The 16,344-nt window shown below is 35.4% G+C and overlaps 1 protein-coding gene across 1 annotated transcript in view; it reads left to right on the top strand.

The window, feature by feature from the left end:
• WDR7 (WD repeat domain 7) overlaps positions 1-16,344 on the top strand; it is a 419,729-nt gene that overhangs the window by 146,708 nt on the left and 256,677 nt on the right. The window contains exon 19 of the mRNA XM_011971716.1: positions 331-454. Coding sequence (XP_011827106.1) covers positions 331-454 — 124 coding nt within the window. The remainder of the gene's footprint in view (positions 1-330; positions 455-16,344) is intronic.

The following is a 16,344-nucleotide window of genomic DNA, read 5'->3' as shown; positions in this document are numbered from 1 at the left end:
AAAATTTAAAAGTAAAATGCTACATTAAAGTTCAAGAATGCTTTGGAAAATGAAGTTTTAACCCCAAAGATGATTACATTGTTGAAACCTAATTCTTTCCATTAGTGTTAAAATAGTTTTCAGTGAAATCATTAATGAAAATGTCTTTGATGATTGGCTAGCATCTGATTTTTAAGTAGTTAACTCATTCAGTTAATAGTTTTTTTCATGTAAATAAATACGGTTTTTATGTTTTCTAGCTTTTATTTCATTATAAATTTTCTAGTTTATAAATATTCATCTCCTCAACTAATCTGCTTTCTACTTTTATGTTTGGGTCTGTGATCTTAGGTAAGAGAAGCCGCGCAGGCCCTGCTTCTGGCGGAACTGAGAAGAATTGAGCAGGCAGGCAGGAAGGAAGCCATCGATGCCTGGGCTCCTTACTTACCTCAGTACATAGACCACGTCATATCACGTAAGAGTTCTCATGCTTCTCTACAAAGCTTTGTGGGCATATGTAGAAAAGGTACCTATACTTACAAATATATATGCTACTACCTGTCAACAAAAGTGAGTCATTAACCTTAAAGTGAAAAGAACAGATCCTCAAATTCATTTTATTATTTTCTGAATCTCTGTAGTTTGGAACTTGCTTTAAAAAACAGAAGACAAAGGCTGTCTATATCAAAATATTCATTAATGAACTGACTTCTTCTAAATGAATTTCCCATCAAACATCCTACTCTAGTACTAACGTGTGCCTCTGCCCATTGCATTATTATGTGTATGGATGTCAGCTTGTTTGATATTGATCTGATGATATGCAAGTGCAGATACAAGGCAAACTCTCTTGCTAGTTGAAGTTGGGATTGTGAATCCTTAAAAAACAAAGATCTGATAGAGTTAGACTCATGCACTATTTAAAAAGAGGAAATTGGGAAGGATTTTGATGGATGGATCTTTCAAAAGAGTATAATTTGAAAGGATTAGAAAAATTGTTGAAATTTTTTTAATATTCTTTTGCAAAATAAAAGCTTTATAATTATGTTGCTACATTGAATGTGCATTGGAAAGGAGTTGTATTTTGCTATCATAACTTTTTTTCTTCTCAGAGAAAGCATACTCATTCCCAGTTCATCATTTGGTTCGTTTTGCATTTTTCTAAAAACAGTTTAGTCACTAAATAATTTTTTTAAGGTCCCTCAGTTACTAAGTGACTAAATTATAATCAATATAATTGAGTCAAATAAATTTTAATTTTACCCTAAATTATACTGATTTAAAATTTTTACCCTAAATTATATTGAATTAAAATTAAAATTTTACCCTAAATTATATTCATTATAAGATAAGTTAGGTTCAGTTTTGCAAGATAAAGTCTCAGTGAAACTTTAAGAAAACTTTTTATTATGAAAATTTGGCCTGGGTTTTAGGTGGATTCATTTTAAATGACCTTTTGCCAATACCAGTTATTCTTAGTAATGAAATACTCATTACACATGTCAAGATGGACACTACATTGTTATACAAGAAGGAAAATGAAAACAAAATTCAGAAAGGTTTATAACTTTTATAGCTGGTTTAACTCTACCACATCTTTGCCAGTGGTGACTCTAGTGGATGTTTAATCAAGCATGTGACCTTGGGCACTTTTCTTAAGCTTTCTTAGTCTCAGTTTTATCGCAGATGACATAAAGATGATAATAGGACTTTATAGGGTTATTACATGTGTGGCATGAGTTAATCTTTGTTAAGTGCATAGAACAATTCCTAGCCCGTAGTAAGGATAAGACCCTTGTTAAATAAATACTTTATAATCTATAAAAATGCAAATATTTATTTCACTTATAGCCAAAATATCACACATTAACAGCTCCAGTTAAAATTCTTAATTGTTTGAGCAATAAAATATTTACTCAGTGAATATAGGTTGTCATTTGCTTACTGGGAATTTTTCTATTTTAATAAAGCAAATTAAGTTTAAAAAAAAGGATATCTAGACATATGGACTCTATGTAAGGTATCAGGCTTAAGATTGTTTTAAAAATATGTGCAAATTTTAAAATAAATTTCCAGAGTATAAAAAAGAGTTTCAAAAAAATAAAACTGGGATGAAAAGAGCTTTGTCTTTGAGTAGATGAGAAGATAGTCTGGAAAAAGTATTCTTTGTTCATCATTTGTGGGCATTGACTTTATGATATTCCAGAAAATTGAGTTAGATGATCAGCTCATCATCAACTTTATTGAATATAAGATCCCCAAAGTTAAGGACTGACTATGACTATAGTACTCATAGGGTTGGTTGAAGGTGAAAATAGACAATGGCAAATCACTAAAGAATTGTTTTAAAAGAAGAATGCTATTATGGAAATATTGAGACATGCTTTTAGGACATCTTTATTCCAAATGGACTAGTGTGAAGTAGGGGAATTGATTAAAGTTGAATAACTAGCTGGCAGGCTATTGCAGAAGGGAGGTTATGGGAACCAGACCTAAATGTAGATAGGGTAGAATAAAAGATAATTTCTAAGCCTTGATTATTGATTGCTTATAAAGGTCTAAGAAAAACACGAAAGATTAGTACAGGGTTGTATTCTTGACAGAGAAAAAGATTGGGAAAAAGAGATGAGATGCCATTAGCAATTGTAGTGGATGCCATTTTATTTTATTCCTGGGAAGAAGAGAATAAGTTAGCTACAAGGTAAAGGCATAATATAGCCACAAATTACTCCTTGAAGCAGTGCCAGAACTTGTTGCTTGGCGAGAGGTCTGTTAGCAGGCCCAGAGATAATAAAATATAAGTAAAATAATAATATCTACCATTAATTGGACACTTTCTCCGTGTCAGACTTTGCTAAGTACCTGGTCTATGTTATTTCATTTAACCATTACAATAACCTTGTGAAGTACACACTATTGCGATCATGGGCTGCCTCTGCCCCCAGCCTTTTGTTTTCTTTCAGAGGAGTTAATGGAGGCCAGGAGAGATTAAAGAATTTTCCAAGGGTCCCTCAGTTACTAAGTGACAGACTCCAAAACTTAATCTTGTAACCACTATTTATTCCTTTTTTAAAATTATTTTTTATTTCAATAGCTCTTGGTGTATAAATGGTTTTTGGTTACGTGGATGAAGTGTAAGGTGGTAGAGTGTGAGATTTGAGTGCACCCTTCGCCTGAAGGGTAAAGATGCACATTGCTATACATTGTACCCAATATGTAGTTTTTTGATCCCTCCCCCTTCCTACATCCTCCCTCTTCTGAGTCTCCATAATCCATTGTATCACTCTGTATGCCTTTGTGTACTCAGCATTTAGCTCCCACTTGTAAGTGAGAACGTATGTTAATCACTATTTATTCCATCTTGCTTGCTCTGGCATCCCTGGGTCTTAAATGGGGGTGAAAGTGGAAGAATGAGTAGATATTTAGCTTAACTGATATTACTTTGAGATACTGTTCTTTGCAGCAATGTTACATTTAACAACAACAAAATGGAGTCAAAAATTGTAAGAAATTACTCTTTAATGGGTCTGGTCACTGTTTAAATAAGCATAAAGTAGGCTGTTCTTATGTCATATTTAAACCTTTCTGTTTATGTGTTATGTTTATGTTATATATTTAAGTTTTGTATTTATGTAAGTCTTTTGTATTTAATTATAGTATCCCAGAGAACTTCATATATTAGCTAAATGCTAGCTTACTTAAAACTTTGATCTTGTCATTTATTGTAGTTTTTTTTTTTTTTTAATTGAAAGACAAACATGCATTCTACATGTAACTGAAACATGCACTGACAACTCTTGATATAATACAGTAATCTTTTCTGGAACTTTTACGTTGACTGAGTGTAAAACTTGTTTTAGTTTGCTTTACAGTGAGCTTTCTATTTTAATAAAAGGGTGTCAGGCTAAGGGAGTAGGGATTCTGAACGTATGAAAGGAGAAGAAAGCATACAACAAATGAGGAATGACCACATAGGGCTGTTGAACAGATTTGCTGTCCGAAGGGATCAAAAGGTTATGGAGCCAGCTGGTAGACAGCCCACACCTGCCATCCGCGTGCTTGTACTGAAATCGCCTCTACCATTGTCATTAATGTTTGAGATGATCATTGTGGCAAGTTACATTGTAAAGTATTGCTTTAGAAATGCAAAACCTGTTTCTAGCATGAGAATTTTCTTAATCATGAAAACAGGCAAAATATTAAACAATATATCTAACAAATATACCACCCATCAGATATTTTCTCATTTTCTAGGCATTTTACAAAACACAGTAATTCCCTAAGCAATCTTGGCAGCTCCTAACTTAGAATTGAGCTTTGTCTAAGAGTCCTTTTCTTACATATTTGTCTGAAAATCAGAAAATGCTCTTACCTGAAGAGCAGAATGGCATACTGGCTGATGGACTGTGATAGTTCTTCATCTTAGAGATGAAATTTAATGTGGGTGGTAACTATCTCTACTTCACAGTCTGTAAGTGATTGGGCTGGGACTAAGATGATAAAGCATCTGGTCTTACTGACTGGGATCTTCTATATTTTATTTAGGCATATTATGCAATAAAAAGCCTTTTGCAGGTTAGTTTGAGAATGTAAGGAAAACAATGAGCCAGTTGCTTTTCTCAGGATTCTTTTTTTCTTTTTCTTTTTTTTTTTTTTTTTAAAGAGATAGGGTCTCACTATGTTGCCCAGGCTGGACTCGAACTCCTAGGCTCAAGGGATCTTCCTGCCTCAGCCTCCTGAGTAGCTGGAACTATAGGTGTGCACCACCATGCCTGTCTCTCAGGACACAAGAGCATTAAATGAGAACTCTTTGTAAAGCTTTTTATGTAAAGTGTATAATACAAGTACAGAATGTTGGCTGGCTGTACCTTTCCTTTTTTATGTTGGTTTCTATAGTTTTGTTCTCTTTATTGCCACTGCCTCAGAATTCACTTGAATTTATATTGCCCAGGGATTCCTTCAGATCACTGCCAGATTGGAAATCACTGGGGAAGAAAAAGGGGCAATAGTCTGTCTTAACTGAAAAGCCAGCTCACAGATTGTTATAAGAATAAAGTCCTGGCCGGGCGCGGTATCTCATGCCTGTAATCCTAGCACTTTGGGAGGCCGTGGCGGGCGGATTGCCTGGGCTCAGGAATTCGAGACCAGCCTGGGCAACAGGGTGAAACCCAGTCTCTACTAAATACAAAATTTAGCTGGGCATGGCAGCGTGTGCCTGTAGTCCCAGCTACTTGGGAGGCTTAGGCAGGAGAATCACTTGAACCCAGGAGGCAGAAGTTGCAGTGAGCCAAGATTATGCCACTGCACTCTAGCCTGGCCAACAGAGCGAGACTTTGTCTCCAAAAAAACAAAACAAAACAAAAAGAACAAAACAAAAAAGAATCAAGCCCTAATTGAGTGCTGTGAGAATTTTGCTTCAGATAATGGTGCTCTGTTCTTGAACCAGTCAGGAAATATTTTTTTATCCTTTTAAAATAATGTGAGTATGTAAACTTTTGCTGCTTGATTTCTGATAGATAGTTTGAGGATAAGTGCATTGTGATTCCTATATTAATGGTAATGGACTCAAATAATAAATACTGCATACATTCTTGTAATACTGACTTACAGGAATATTATAAATCTTGTCTGAGCCCTCAGTCTTTAGCATGTTTGCTGCTTTTATGTTCCAAAAACACTTTTTAAAAATTTTATTCGTTATTCTTCCTATTAGGTTGGTGAAAAGTAAATGCAGTTTTTGCCGTTAAAAGTAGAGCAAAAACCGCAATTACTTTTGCACCAACTTAATAAATGGGGATTAATGTTATTTTCTGAAATTTTTGTATTACAGTTCAGATAAAGATAAATGTTATGAGTTGTCTCAGATTTATTTTGAAGTGAAGCTGTTTGGCAGAACCCAATTTTATATATCTCTTATTTGTGACATTCTACATGTAGCATTTTGAGGATTGACTTTTTAATGAGGTCAAGCACCTGCTGGTTTATGAAATATGCCCACACTTGCCCTTCATTTCAGTTGGTGACGACTCTGAGGCAAATGCTGATGGTTCCTGATTTCCTTTGGCCTGCGACGCAGAGTGACCTTACAGGGCATGAGGTCACAAGTGTAATTATTTCTCGTACATTGTATTCTGCCTGCTCACAGGGGCTCATCTCCTCTTTTAGTTTCAGAAACATTAAACACATAAAAGTCACTACCATTATATAAATCAAAATCTCTTCTAAAGAGGGTGCCGTTGTAATTTTATGCAGTTATGGCCAACATAGTATTAATTTGCAAATGTATCATCTCAGATATTGATAGAAGGATGTGTAACACATCGTGTTTAATACGTATTGATGTCATCAGAAAGCACAATCCTTTGTTCTTATCGAGTCCCTGCCTTTTTAGCTTCCTTTTGTGTTAAGGTTACCAGGGTTAGGCTCGTCTTTTTATCCCCCTTGGAAACAGAATAGGCTTTCTTTGTTCAATGAAAGACACTCCTAGTAAATGTTTTGGGTTTGACTTTCAACAAACCACACTGTAGCACCTATTTTAACCTGGAATTGAAGTCACTTTTCTGATGATTATAAAGTAGTGGTCATTCTGAGCACAAATGTGGATGGACCAACACTTTACAAGAAGGTAAGATGAAACTGTGTTACAGAGGGAGTCGAAAAGGATATTGTAGCTAGTAAAAATAATTTAAATATTAGTGTATTCTTTGGTAGACCGATATTTTTAGGGTTTGTTTGTAGGAAGAGGACGGGGGGAAGGATAGAGAGAGGATTTGATAAACATGATGTGAGTCTTTCCCCCACCCAAAGGCCTTAAACTACACAGCGTTCTTCCTTCTTTCTCTTTTTATATATGCCTCAGTGTTTACAATTCTCTGCGATAGTTGTTTTTAAAGAATGGTTTCCCAGATGACTAAGGGTTTTTAAATTGCTAGATGCTCAGGTTATTTTTAAAAATATATCAATTTTTTTTGTTGATGTATTTCAAAAAGTCTCTGGCTTTTTCGTCCTCTATTCCCTAGCCAGAGTTGTTGTTTTGGCCCATGCTGTAAAATTACCACCACTTGCTTATTGAAGAGAATATACTTCTTTATATGAATGGAAAAGTCCCCAGATTGATACACCTCTTACATTTTGTATAGTGTTTTTTACTAATTTTCCTTCCTCCTCTTTTTTATTGTCTAGTAATTGTTGCCAATTTTTATTGCCATTGGGCTGCTGCCTTTCATCTTTAGCAGCTTTTACCCTGATTTCGAATTTGCTGTTTCTAGTGTTGTACGGGTGTGGATGCCAGGCAACCAAGCTTGAGTTAAATGTAAAATAAGAGTAAACTGGCTAAGAATAAGAGCTCTCTGATAAAAATATACGTAAGCTATAGGTAAGCACCCTGTGCTGTCCCTCTTGACTCCTCACTTTCTGCTTGCTGGACTACTTTCCTAGCTTCTTTGTGGCATTCTGGGTGTCTTTTCTTTTTGAGCAAGAATATTCTAATTGGTGAAAGATCAGGAAAGTTGGTCATGAAGAACTCAGTAATTCTAAAATACCCCTTTTGTAACGCCTATTTTATGAACCAGCCGAAACTAAAGGATGAGGTTTCTTCGAAAATATTTGTAATGGTTGTCTTATAATGTTCACAAAGCCCATTGGAAATGATTATGCATTGTGATTAGAAGGGAAAGTACTACATTATGACTGAGTGATATATATGAAAACTACTTCTGTATGATACTTTATATTGTGAGACAGAAAGGGTTTGTCTAAGACAAACTATATTATGCAAAGCACACTGTATCCGTATTGTATCTGTTTGCAGTGTTTCATTGGGACCTGAGGGATTTGTTCCTCTTTTTTCTTCCAGAGTGTCAGAGCTATTGAGCTTAAATTTAAGCGCTCTAGACTGATCATGTATTTAGCAGCATTAAACTGTTCTACTTATCTATATTTGGTCACTAACCTAATGGAATAACAATGGAATTTGTTCTTAATCAGTCATGACTATCTAAAAGGGAAATTCGTTCCCCGTGACTTGGGTTCTTTGAGTTAACATTTAATATTCTTGTGAGTTTTCTTTTATGTTTTTAATAAGTCTTGAACGTTAGAGTAGTCAAGTGGCAAATTAAAAATGAAAGCATTCTTGGATGGATTGGTTATTTAGACTTTACTTCTAAGTAATAAACAGAAAACTCCCTCTTACCAAGTTAATTCTGTACGTTAGGAACTCCGCAGGATGAAGTCACTTCCTGCTGCCAGGGAACTCCGCTGCACAAGCGGTCCTCTAACAATGCAGCCAACAGCCTGCACTCAGGATGTCAGTAGACACCCCATGACACTTTGCCATTTTGTGGAACAAAGCAGGGAGTGAAGCATAAGGAAATTCAATCACATGTGCCTCGCATGGCAGTGAGGAGCTGGGGGAGTCCATCCGGTGTGATTTTTACCTGCCTCTCTCTCTCTCTCTCAGCCCACTTAGGCCCCTGAGGCAAAACTGCTGGGCTTGAGAGGCTTTGAAATAACTTCAGTTCTTTCTTCATGTCCCCCTTTTCTCATTCACAAGTCTCCCCCTATTTTCATCCCTTCAGTGCAGAAATTCATTACCTCTCCTATAGTTGTAGTTGGTGGCAAGGCCCCTAGGAGGCATAGCTGACTTTTTTAGAGGTGTTCACTTACCGTCTGCTTTAAGAAGTTGCACGTACTTAAGTCTATGAAGACTGTTTTATAAAACAAAACAGTCATTCAGCCTGTGACACATTCATTTAAAAAAATGGTGTTCAAATGGAAATGCCTGATATACCTTTAGCTGAGATTCTAGTGGCCTTTGCTATAATAAATGACCTAATATTAGTTTCTGTGAAGAGTACGATATTGATTTGTGCCATTATTCTCTTGCTGATTTGCTGAAGAACAAAAATTTATAATGCTAATGGAAATAAAGTACTTTACAAAACACTGCGCATGAATACCGGAACATGTCTTTGTAATAGAACAAGTGTCTTGTAAGCTTTTAAATATAAATTTTCTTTATTCTAGTAGATGTTATTCCAGTACAGATACTCAGAGTCCTGTCCAACTTGTTTTTATAGAGCAAAAAGCTGAGTTGATAATCTTGTGATGTTTCACCACTTAGACATTGAATATGCGTATAGAAATCCGATTTTGATTGGATTGTGAGGCATTTATAATTTTGTACCCTGTTCTGATTTTCTTATCTCTTTATGTTGATTGGATGGTATGTGTATTTGCATTGTTTTCTTATTTTAGGTTGGCCTTGTGATCTGCATATGATGGAATAGACCTTATGGATTGGAAGGAAAACAGTAATTTAAAGTCATTGCAAGAAAATTATATTAACCTATTTTACCTGTAATATTTTTATTATAATAGCTAATGATAGATTTTGTTCTAGTATTGTTTATGAATTCTGGGATTAAAATGATCAAATTATACCTAAATATCTTATTTAATCCATTCTTTCTCTTCCTGCTTTTTTTTGGGGGGAAGTATGGTATTTTATATTTTATTTTTCCTTAGTGATATTGTCCTAATGATTTATTACATCTGCTATCTGTTTTTATTAACCAGATTTTGATACAAATATGTATTTTAAATGTTTTAGTATTTATAAATGGTTTCATTGTGCATGACATTTGCAGACTTGGTTAATATTTTAGCACCTCTAGTACACAAACATAAAGAAAAAAATTTTTTTTATTTGTTTGAGCACCTGAATTGACCTCAGCAAGATTGAGATTGATCTGGTTTCTTTCAGCCTGTTAAATGCCAACCCAGTCATCTGTAACAGTACTTAGTGTTTTTGTAATTTTTCTGTACATATTTTCTGCATTTGTTCTATAAAACTTACCTGTCACTTGAAAATATTTTCCTTGATTTAGAGATGAAAATAACCACAACCACTTATTTTATTGCTTGTTTTAAAAAAGTGTTTCGACAGTCAATGTCAGTGCTATAATCACAGGAGGTTTTGAAAAGAGTTCACATAAGAGTCTACATTTTACTAGGAAAAGATAATGAAACTTACATTTGAAATATGGTCTTGGAATAAAGAACATCCAGCTTTAGGGAATGGAAATGGAAAAAGAGGTGGATGATTCTTAATACATGAATATTCCTGCTGATTTAAAGCATAATTAAATTACATCCTTCTAATAATTAAACATTTTCAGATAAGTTCTGGCATATCTTATAGATAGAAAGATGTAAATTAATTGATTTTTTATATACCTTTGTATCTTGGCTATGAAGCGGAGAAGGCTTTTTCTTTACCCTCTTCTAGCAGGTGGCTACTAGGTCTTAGGTTCTATTTTGATTTTTATCTGTTTGTTTTTTTTCCTTAAGCAAGGATCTGTCTTCAAAGCAAATAAATATCAGTCAGATAAACTAAACTAGAAATGAATCTCTGAATTTTGGGTGATGGTTGGAGGATTGGGCCTTTTCAGTCTTGATCTAAAGAGCCATGGTGCTTTTCGTAAAATGTTTACTTAGGGTTTAAAGTAACCGCATAATCTCAGATGTCACCTATTTTAAAGGTGTGATCGAGATTCTGAGACTATCCCAAGCTTTTCCCGTTTAGAAGTGCATACATTCTTGGGGCCAGAAACCTTTCCTACTCTGTTTTGTCACTACCCATTCTTGTGGTGAAGGGACTCTAGCATGATGGTTCTCAAAAGGAAAGTGGAGGCAGGAGGGATGAGTTTCAAAAGACGATTCTTGCCAGCCTTGTCTCCTCAACCAAGAATCTGTATTTTTTCATTTCATAGTTTCCAAATTCGATGACAATAATCAGGGAGAAAAATACAATTTTTTTTTTCCTAAGGGGTTTTCTTCTATTTTCCTTTCTTTCAAGATAGGACCTCGCTCTGTCATGAAGGCTGGAGTGTAGTGGCACGATCACGGCTCACTGCAGCTTCAACCTCCTGCGTTCAAGCAATCTTCCTGGCTCAACCTCCCATGTAGCTGGGACCAGAGGTGCACGCCACCATGCCTGGCTAATTTTAAAATTTTTTCTTTTGTACAGAAGGGGTCTTCCTATGTTGCCCAAGCTGGTCTCCAACTTCTGGGCTCAAGTGATCCTCCCTCCTTGACCTTTCAAAGTGCTGGATTACAGACATGAGCCTCTGTGCCTGACCAAAGATTTTTCTAATGATATATAAGTGATCGTTTACTGAACCAGGTTGTTGGTTGGGAATTCAGTGGAAGGAGGAGTATCTCCTCTTCACCATGTGTTAGCTGTAACCCCAGAGAGATCACATAGCTTCTGCACTAATCTTAAGTACGTCATAGTTTCTTCTTGTGTAAAAGGAGGGGAGTGAATAAATCCATGTGTTTCTAACATTTTAGATAGTAAACTTACACATGAAATCTTAACCAGAGTTCCAATACATAAAACAGATAAAAAGTATTTCTTCAGGCTTTTAAATCTTTGGGGTTTTTTTTTGTTTTTTGTTTTTTTTTGGAAAAATGTTTCATTTCTTGTACAATGAAACCCTCATGCTATTCTTTTGTCTTCTGGGGTTCTATCTAGCACAATTGAAAACTGCTTAATTATCTGCTCTCTAAAAGCCTTCTTGCTTTAACAAATTATTTTCTTTAACACACACGCACACATGTGCACACATACCTTCACTATGATACAGGGTAGAATTAGTAAAGAGTTAATACAATCTTTCCCTTATATATAGGGCAATTATTAAAATTGGTTGTCATGCGGGACAACTTTTATTTCTCTGTAACTCCTTTGGTTCTGCATGGCAACTTGGGAAATATATTCTTGCTACTTCTCCAGAAAATGACTGTGTTCTTTGTAGAGCTTCATCGTAATAGGTTGCACCGAGCAAAGTATACCTACAGAGTGCCAGCTCAGTATGTGCATTCAGTTCAGTATGTGACTGAAATAGTTGTCTCCTGAAAGCACAGAAACCATTTTGAATGTGCTACGTTAATGTTTCATAAATACTTCAGTCTACCATCATACCACCCTGAGTGCGCCCGATCTTATCTGATATATACTTCATTATTCTGAATTAAAATGTGATTACCTATCAGACATGGATTGGCCAGCTATCTGGTTTTAGAACTTATTTGTTCTTATATAACTGTCATTGTATAATATGAGTGTAGATTCATATATATTCAGTCATCTTTTAATAACCATGCTGCACTTGACAGACCTCTATAATAATCTCTTGCCTCTTCGACTTAATGAATTGCCTGTCATTGGATGAAGTTAAATCTGTTAATTTGGTTTCTTCTCTTTTCAAGGCATAGTAAGCACACTAAAGCTTCTGTGACATGTTCTGTGTAGAATCAGTAAATCAATTTCTAGAAAGCACACTAGCTGAGTTTTGATTTTCTTTCACACTAAATATTTAAAAGTATGTGCAAGAGGTTTTGTTTCAGATTAAATTTTTGGTTGAGGAATTCTTATATAATTAATTCTGCACCTAGTTGCTTTCTCTTTTTATCATTGGCTAAACATGCCCCGTAGCCCTGTGGTATGCATAAGGTGATCATGGTAAACAACAGAAACATTTATTCTTGAAGTTTATCATTCAAACACATGAATAGGATAACAGAGACATATTCCTCTTGTATTTTTGGCCAGAACACATTTAAATGCTTCTTTAGAAAGCGGGCTTACATCTTTCTATTAATTGTATGTCAAACATCCTTAGTAGTGATTGGTAGAAGGGTAGGTATTTGAGGAGAAAACACATCAAACAGGGACCATTTCAGAGAAGTTGTATTAACCTTTACTACTAAACAGTAAATCTTTTTTGCTTATTTCTCTTAGCGTTGCTGCATAGAGGTATTAGGATGATTTGTTAAATGATCTGTTTGCCAAAGTACAATTTTAGAGACTGGTTTTGGATCAAAACTATGTGTTTTCTATTCCGTTTTAAAAACATTTGTATCTTGAAATATACTAAACATAGAGAAAGGTGGAGAGTAATGTAATGAACTTCCATATACCTGTTGTCTAGTTTCAACAGTTACTGACTCCTGGGTAATCTTATTTTATTGATATCTCTTCATCTTTTGCCCTGCATTATTCCAAAGCAGTTCTCAAACACAATATTGCCTTATCTGTAAATATTAGTTTATGTCTTAAAATATAAAGTCTATTTTTTTTTTTTTTTGAGATGGAGTCTCAGTCTGTCACCCAGGCTGGAGTGCAGTGGCACGATCTCGGCTCACTCCAAGCTCTGCCTCCCAGGTTCATACCATTCTCCTGCCTCAGCCTCTTGAGTAGCTGGGACTAAAGGTGCCCGCCACCATGCCTGGCTAATTTTTTGTATTTTTAGTAGAGACAGGGTTTCACTGTGCTATCCAGGATGGTCTCGGTCTCCTGACCTTGTGATCCGCCTGCCTTGGCCTCCCGAAGTGCTGGGATTACAGGCTTGAGCCACTGCGCCCGGCCACTCGAAGTGATTTCTAAAATATTTAAATATTAATATGAATTCATGGATTGAAACATATTTAGGTTTTGGTCCATTATAATAATTCATATCATTGCACAAATTGTCCTTTAATCAGTGGAAGCCTCTTTAGTTGACTCCTGAATCCTTTTGATAAGACCCTGGTAGTCTTTGATAGCCTAATTACTGACGTTCAATGCCCACCTTGTGCATTTCCTGACTCAGCCTGAGTCAACTCATGTAAGAATCTTGGTCCTTTTAGTGGGAAATTGTATTTTAAGATCACAAAAAGTGCTGGATATGCTTCTTGCTGTTTGTTCACTGTTGCTCGCCTTTTTGGTAGATACATGCATGCACACTTTCATTTGAATCTTAGAGTATATAAAATACTTTGAGTTTATACTGATATTCCCCAATAAATTTGGTACTACAGAAGTTTTACTTAATTTGATTAAGGTAACATCTATATTTACTTTCTCTCACGACACCCATGTAATGACTCATCTGCTTTCCCCCACAATATACACACAACGGTTCAGAATACTGTCAGCACTGCCATACATGATATGATTACCAAAAATGTTGTGTGGGTGTTCTTGTTTGTTTGTATTCACTATGTTACCCTGACTGGTCTCAGATTCAGATGTGCACCCCAATGCCTAGCTTTGTTTGTATTTGTTTGATTTTATTTGTTTGCTTATAATTATTTTTTCTTCTTAGGGTATAAACCACTGAAGATGAACAGTTAAATTCTTGTGCTTGAAGGTCACTGGAAATAGTTTCTCTCTGTGTGATTATACCACTAAGTTGATGACACAGTTACATTCATTTGTTTCATTTTACTTGCACAATTGTATTAGCTAATATCTCCAACATAATGTTAAATAGGAAATGTGAATATAACGAAGATTTTATTATATAACACTGATGACATTATAATGAGTTTCTGTACTTCGAAGGTTAAATTTTTTAGCTTGAAATCACAAGGGTACCATTTAGCTAACTCCCTAAACATATTTATAACCAGAATCATAGATTATTGGATATATATCAATGCAATTTCTATAGAGATATAATCTTAACACCCATTGTTCTCCCAGCTGGTGGAATTGGTTGGATAGCTATGCACATAGTGCCACTGTAAGTGATGCCTCATCTTCAGGCAGCTAAGAGATTTCACTGTGAGGATATCTTCCTTCTTCACCTCCATTTGAAGATTTCTTTAATACCCTACTGGCTCACTCCCTCTCTCCACTGCCCCACTCAAGTGATCTCATGACTTTGGGGAAGTTAATCTAGTTAATTTTCATTTGAAAATGAAGAACTTAGACCCAGAGATGTATATCTGCTGATTGTGTGTGTTTCTTTAAGACTACTGATTTCAAACTCGTCATTTTTAGAAAACTCTACAAAGACTCAGCTTGTTTACAAAGATTTCTGCATTGATAACTATGGTGAGATTTTACTTGAAATATGCTAATGTTTCTAGAAGTTAAATTTCCACTAAAAAAATTTAGTAGCATTTTGTTGCTAAAAATGAGGTGTCACTATCTAATTGCCCTCTGTTACCAAGTTTGCAGGTGCTTGGTAATTATGTAATAATATAAAAGAAGAAAAAGATTTAATACCTACTAAATCCGTGAACTATGATCAGTTATTTTACATTTTTCTTTAATTTTATTAGATTAAAATGTGCTAGTGTGAAGTAGAAGAAAATTCATGGCATGGAAGAAAAAAGGAAAAGTTACCTTAAATTAAAATCACCTCCAAATTTTCTAACATAGTTCTTTAAGCAATTTGAGGTGAGTTTGTTTGATTTTGCTCTATTTTGCTTTTTAATTAGAGGAAAAAGAAATCCAGCTGCAAGCCTAGGACCGAAGAGTGTCTTTCCTTTGCTAGGACCTTCATAGTGGTCCAGCAGGTACTGCTCACAATCATCATGCCTGTCTTTCCCTCCCTGGGGCACCGTGGCAGAATAATGTCACCCTGTGAGCCAGGTGCCTCAGCTCTGCTTCAGATCACAGAGATTAGACAGACTCGTGAGCGGCTGGAACTCTTTGGTATTACGTGTTTGAATCCATGATGGGCCTTTTGCAAGTAGCGTTAGCTCTTTTTAAATGAAGTTGAACTTTCTTCTAATCTTGTGGACATAGAAGGGGCCCGTGCGAGGCCCTCAGTAGACTCCCTAGTTGCTGCTTTACCTAATGAGGCCCAAAGAGATTAACTTTGGATCTGTGAAAAGAACAACAACAACAACAACAACAAACCCACCTTCTAGTAGTTTACTAGAGATAAATGGAAAATGTAGGGATTCATTCTCGAATTGATTGAATGGTGATTAATTAGTTCCATGTAGGTTTCTAAATATCAATGTCATAAAACAGATATAAATAGGATATGTAGGAAAAGGGGAAGAAGCAGTTAATTCTGATTGAACATAAAGTTCATTAAGATATTCTGATTTCAATTCTTTACGGGGTTGATGATTATTCTGAGTACTGGATCCCTTCATTAGAATGATAGATTTCCCCATTCCCAAAGAAACAACCCCATCTTGTGGATTTATCAGAATACACTTTTATCTATCTATCTAAAAAATCAGTCAGCTAAAACTTAAAAGTAACATTAAGTCAGTTAAACACATTGTATTGTGCATATACATGGAGCACAGCATTATTCTGGATGCTGGATATGAAAAGAAATGAGATTCCATTTCATTAGGTCATCTTCATCTTCACTGGGGCGTTTATAGGCACTTCAAACCTATCATCCTTCCCTGTAAATGTTCTTTTCTGTTTTTCCACTTTCCATCACTACCATCATTTTTATTATACAGGGAAATGTACACTAATTTTGGAAATGTTTCTGTAATCTGTTACTTGATGGTTGGTGCTATATTAATGGACCAAAGATGATAATATTTCCTTGGTTAAAA

The sequence above is a fragment of the Mandrillus leucophaeus genome, unplaced genomic scaffold (genome assembly GCF_000951045.1).
Source record: "Mandrillus leucophaeus isolate KB7577 unplaced genomic scaffold, Mleu.le_1.0 Scaffold124, whole genome shotgun sequence".
Lineage (NCBI taxonomy): Eukaryota > Metazoa > Chordata > Mammalia > Primates > Cercopithecidae > Mandrillus > Mandrillus leucophaeus.
Note: the sequence above shows the minus strand (reverse complement) of the source record. Positions and strands in the feature narration are given on the sequence as shown.